At 34.0% G+C, this 6000-nt stretch overlaps 1 protein-coding gene across 1 annotated transcript; it reads right to left on the bottom strand.

The window, feature by feature from the left end:
* Positions 1-223: 223 nt before the first annotated feature.
* Positions 224-3518, bottom strand: LOC126709057 (uncharacterized). Its single transcript, XM_050409135.1, has 2 exons — positions 3263-3518; positions 224-2014 (listed from the first exon to the last, which is right to left on the bottom strand). Exon 2 carries the CDS (start codon positions 1957-1959, stop codon positions 562-564), a length of 1398 nt encoding a protein of 465 aa, XP_050265092.1. The 5' UTR covers positions 1960-2014; positions 3263-3518; the 3' UTR covers positions 224-561.
* Between the last annotated feature and the right edge of the window lie 2482 nt (positions 3519-6000).

Below are 6000 nucleotides of genomic sequence, written 5' to 3'. Positions count from 1 at the left end.
AATTTCATATTTCAATAATAAAATATCTTTCAAAAAAAATAAATAAATGGTCTCCGACTCTTTTTAAAAATATATAAAGTTAAAGAACCAATTATGAATTTAAGAGTTTGAATTTAACGAACACAAGATTTAACCCTTTCATATTTTCGTTCATCATCACCATAAGCCACTCCAGACAACCAGTGCAGTGAGCTTAATTTCACAAGCTCAAATAATTCAAATGTTGTAGAAAAACCGTGATACTCTAATTTCCATCATTCATCGCTATGCAACGAAGTCCAAGTAGAAAACCAATATAGTTCCACTCCTTGCAACCCTTTTTAATTTCTTGGGTACAAGTTTCTAACTAACACATTGCAAGTAATAATACACAATTCATAATGTAGTTATATATTTATATATATAAATATATATATTGAAATCCTAGGATTTCCTAAAACTATTATACTTGGCCAATTTCATCTTCATAATACCTAATCAACGGTGAACATAAAGCAAATACAAGGAGAACATGTACAATTGCTCATCTACCTTGACATGCATTATCTTCATCAAAAACCATCATTCAGTTGCATCTTCACTGTTGTTCATTTCATTTCTGATCTCTGCCAAAGTCTCCAAAGTAGTTTGATCCTCTCCACCTTGATAGAGTGAGGACTCAGAAGAATCAAAGTACTCATTCTGTACAGAATCTACATTCTCATTTGTTGTCAGTGATGCTGAGCCTTTCTCGGAATTTCTATCAATTCTATTTTCATTCTCATTGGTAATTTTAGTAGGGCTTTCCTGAGATACAGCAGATGCATCAAGCTTCAAAGTCCCCTTTCGTTCTGCAGCAGACTCAGATTCACTTAATACTGCCATTTCCCTATTGCTGGCACCTAAATTATCAGTCATAGGAAGACTAAAATTGAAATCTGAATGCTCATTTTCAGCCTTGGGGCTATAATCTTCCTCCTTTGAAACAGCTTTCAAGTATGATTGCCTTCCATTATAAGTTATATCAGTATCATGAATCGGATTTGGCAATGTATCTTTTCCATTCAAAGATTCATGAGTTTTCATCAGCATCAATGTTGAATCACTGTGCATTTGTGTTTTGGTATTTGCCTCTCTTGAATTTGAGCCAACATCTGAATTGGCCAAATCAAATCCATAACCGCTTTCTTCACCACGAGCAGCATTTCCAGAAGCACCACTCTTTACTTTCATACTATTACTCTCCTTGGGTCCTGAATTTTTTATATTAACCACAACCCCTAGGGTGCTATTTGTTTCATTATCCTGCTCTACTTCAATCTTTTCAGCATTCTCTACTTCTTGTTCCTTCACATTTCTCGAGTGTCCAATTTTAAATCCAGTGCTTATAGATTGGGTGTTCTGAACCACAGCACTGGAGGCATCATCACCTTTGTAATTTTCCTCTCTTGCCTCCTGGGTATTCCTTTCACCTTCAATTTGGGCTTGATCTTCAGAAAAGCTCACATCCTCAACTTGATTTCCCTTCCCTTCACTCTCTAGCTCTTCATTTCCCTCTTCCATTTCCCTATCCTCTTCAGTGATTAAATCCTCGACTTCCTCAGAATCTTCTTCTTCGACTCTCTCTTGATCATGTCCATCTATTTCATCATCTCCACCACCTCTGCTTTCATCCTCACTTTCTTCTGGCTTACTATCTTCAATCTCTTGTTCCAATTCTTCTTTTCTTTCAGTTTCAAAAGCCATTTCCTCTACTTGAGGATGCAGATCCTTCCTCCCAAGTTTTATGATTTCATACCCACCCTGCATTTTTTCAGATATCGTTCCAGAGCTCTTTTCATATGCCTTCTTTGTTTCATGGGAGTGTCTGACTTGGTAAAGCAACCAGATGCAAATGGCAAGAAAAAGACATATCTGTATTGCATGCTTCACCTTGAAGCCTTTTGACCTCTGATTTCTACTAGGTGATTGTTTCAACATAGTTTATTCTTGAAAATATGTCTACCAAATATCAGCAGCAAGTGGGGAGCCCAATCTGCATGACCGGGAAGGCCAAATTATAAGGAAATAAGCAGAAAAGAAGTTAACCACTCTAAATAGGCAAAGTCCATAAAATAATAAAGCCTAAATTTCAACTTGATTGAAACCAAACTAAAGACATCAGAAAGAATCAATGTCGCATGGAAACTATTATTACCTGTCCTACCAAATATCAGTAGTGAGTGGAGAACCCAATTGTATGACTGGGATTAAAAATATATATTACAAAAGGCAAAACCTCTATTATGAAAAAGCGCAATTTCAACTTGCTTGCAAGCAAACTAAAGACACCAGAAAGAATCAATGGCGAGAAAAAAACCTAATTTAACTTGTCCTACATTAAGTTGCTTGTAGAGTTAAAAAAAGGGGAAGAAAGTAAAATTAGGACTCATTCCTTTTCCAAGTCTGTTGGCAACTATGCTAGTATCCTTGGTCATACAACTACAATTAATAGTGCTACAAGTACCACCAACATGACTTAAACGGATTGAATTTGGACTTCTATTGTTTTGGTCTCAACAAACTAACCGAAACTTTTTCAGGTATTAAGCTCAATATAGAGGATGCATTTGTTCTTTCTGGTCACTGCTTGTTAAAATATCTGAGGTTAAACAACATTTGTAAAATTCGTACTCCCAACAGTTAAATATAGTTTAAAATCCCCTTCTTCCCCGAGTTTGAATAAAATATTCAATTAAACTAAGTAGTTTACTTGCACAATATTATTACTTATAACATTACTTTCTCCATTTGCTGAACTATGCAATACATGCCATAAGCAACTGAAGAAATTGGTTTTCAGCTAACGGCAATTAAATTCTTCTTCTTTATTTCTTTTGCTCCATAAGGCATAAACAGCTCTAAAATTGGTGGGCACAAGTCAAAATTGCATCTTTAACTAAATAATGGAATCAACCCAGTAGTTTAAATTAGATAACAAAAACAAGGGAAATGAGCCCTTTGACAGAGACCCACATGCCCAATCAAAGACCAGAACTCATTACAAATGGGAGAGGCTAGGCCTAGCTCTCTTCTTACCCCAACTTCAAAACAAGTGGAAATTCATCTCCGACAAGTTGAAAAGTAAACAAAGAAATTGAGATTTCAATAAGCTCACGCATTATACTGCAGTAAACCAAATTGATTTGCCACCAGAGGAAAAAAAAAAAAAACATTTTGGAAAAAGCAAATATGTGAATGAAATAGATAGAGAGATAGAAAAGACAAAGTGGGAGAAAGGTACCTGTTGAGTTGGTAATAGATAACATGGAATTTGGAAAAGGATGTTGAGGCTTCTAGTTGGCTTTACATACTTGTATACATGATGAGTATGAAAAGCTTCCTACAAGAAGGTTTCTTCCCCCGAAACCAAAAGTAGTTTACAGAGAGAGGAGACTATTTGAGTGGCTAAGGAGTGTGAAGCGTGTGTCCCCCCATGAGCAAAGCAACTCCATAAAGTCACTCCCAGAGAGAGAGAGAGAGAGATTGTGTAATAGGGGGAGGTATGCATTTAATCAACTTGTCATCAGTTTGGTGGCCCAGATAAACGACTTCGTTTCAAGGGAAGTGATAGTACTTGGACCAAAATAGGTGTCTGTTTGAGTTGAATAATTCTGCAATATAATAATTTTCACGACAATTTAGTTGGTATGTTCTTTTTGATGAAACAAAATACCTATCAATAACAACTTGTTGTATCAACAGGTGGAAAATTTTGTAGCTCTAGACCTTTTGTTTAACTTTAGGATTAAGCTTGGAAACATTTTTGAAATTCAGTCATTATGTTCTCCAATTGATTTAAAATATCTGATTGCATTAAATGTAGATATCCTTAGAAAAGAAATCATTATTAGTGTTTTATTTGTTAATAAGACAAGGTATTTTAATTGAATTTTGAAACTTAGGTAGCGTTTGGTACCGGAGAATTCACATTACCCAGTGTGTGATATTTTGCAATGTGAATATCTTAGAATGTAACTATTCATATGTTTGATTTATTCCTAAAATTCTTAAATGAATTATTTATTCTTTCCATATTATCCTTAGATTTATAAATCCAATATCAATTTTTTTAATCTTCCTCCAAATAAATAATTACAAACAAAATATAAACAATAAATTATGACAAATTCATCAAAACTATAGTCTAACATTTCAAAATAACATGTATATTACAAAAATAACTATTTAAATTATTGTTTTTTAAGGAAATCACAACATCATGTTTTGTTAAAAAAATAAACATTTTATTTTATTTTAGCATCTAACCAATCCCAAATAGGAGATATAAATATATTTTTTACTTTATTTTGGCATTTATGTTGTTGTGGTGTGAAGAGATAAAGATAAGGAAATAGATATGTCAATTTATAACAAATGTATTTGTTTTTTTTTTTTAAATTGAGAATTTAGATATCCATTTGTTACAAAGGAAATCCACATTACCACAGGAAGGAGATTGAGTGGGAATCTAGATACCTTTGGCATCTGATTCCCTTGTATGATTTGCAATCAAACGTAAGAATTTTCCAATATTCCCGAAAATCCTAAAACATTACCCTGTACCAAACGCTACCTCAATATAATGCACCTAAGATAATATACTTTAGTTTTACTCTCTCTCTCTTTTTGGTAATAAAAAACATTAAGTTTTACTATTAACTTTAATGTTTAAGTCATTGAAAAATTATACTTATAAGTGCTTTTAAGTCGTAATACTTGTTTCTTCAATGTAAAAAAACACATATAGCTGGTGTATTTTAGGTTTATCAATTAAATTCAACCACATTATTATATTGACTAATGTAGAAAAAAATTTGATGCATTTTTTAAGGATAATTAAATTCAACCATGTAGTTCATTGGTCAATGCATTCACATGGTTAAAACATTTTACAATAAAAATGCTACTAAAATATTTTCCTTATTTATAATAATTCCTCTTTTTTTTAGAGAGTATTTAATTATTTATAATAATTCTATTAGTAAAAGTATACAACTTTTTGGTGTCACTTTTTAAATGGTCTAAAATACCCTTACATTAATAAAAGTAAGTTTAAAAAATATTCAAATAACATGGACCTGTTACATATTTCAAACACCTTAACTTTAGGCCATATTTAAAATTTAAAATCAATTATCCATATTCCTCACTTTTTGACACTGGAACAACTACTTGTAACCACCCATATTTTGATTTTTTTTTTTTTTAACTAAAATTTTTCTGATTAAAAAATATTATATTTTAGGCTATTTTAGATATAGAATAAATCTAAATAATTGCTTATATAAAACACGTGAGAAGAAACTAGTATACTAGTATATATTATTGTGGGGCCCAATGGTTGGTGGCCCTAGCCCATTTATTCATGGGGGCCTAAGGCCCGAGCCGAGAAGAGTTATAGTCCAGGATCAGTAATACAAATACAAAACAGCCTAGGGACACCGCCGAGGACGAGGCAGTCCTCGGCATATCCGAGATCTCACAGGAAGGAGGGGCAAAAATGGTATAGAAACAGCTTGGGAAAAAATCTAAAATATCTATGTCAATAGAAAAGGGTACGCTGGAAAGTGTAGCGACCAGAGAAAGCTGCCCTTACTGTCATTCAATACTCTGCACCTGACAGAGCCATACTTTCCAGCTTTTACAACCACCCCCAACCACTCTGGGTATGGGCTGATGGGACAAGTATCAGTCTTGGAATGTCGATCCTACACGTGGACGAAGGATAAGGAACATAGGCTAGTATAAAAGGAAAAGTAAGCAGACCAGAGAGGAGGTTGGGAAAAATGGCCAAAAACCAAAGCCTCCCAGCCCGCCTCCAGGAAAAAGACTCCTAAGGCGAAGACGACTTAACCATGTATGGATATCACGAAAAACCTACCGTTTGGCGACCAAGGCCTAGCCTTTCAACCCCACGCTCTACAAATGATATTGTTTGGGCCTTTTACGTACGAACCCAACACTGTTACGGGTCGTTAC

This window comes from Quercus robur, chromosome 12 (assembly GCF_932294415.1).
Source record: "Quercus robur chromosome 12, dhQueRobu3.1, whole genome shotgun sequence".
In the NCBI taxonomy this organism is placed as follows: Eukaryota; Viridiplantae; Streptophyta; class Magnoliopsida; order Fagales; family Fagaceae; genus Quercus; species Quercus robur.
Note: the sequence above shows the minus strand (reverse complement) of the source record. Positions and strands in the feature narration are given on the sequence as shown.

Bases quoted from the DNA above. Each gene is read 5' to 3' on its own strand.
- LOC126709057 (XM_050409135.1), bottom strand. From the start codon at position 1,959: ATGTTGAAACAATCACCTAGTAGAAATCAGAGGTCAAAAGGCTTCAAG.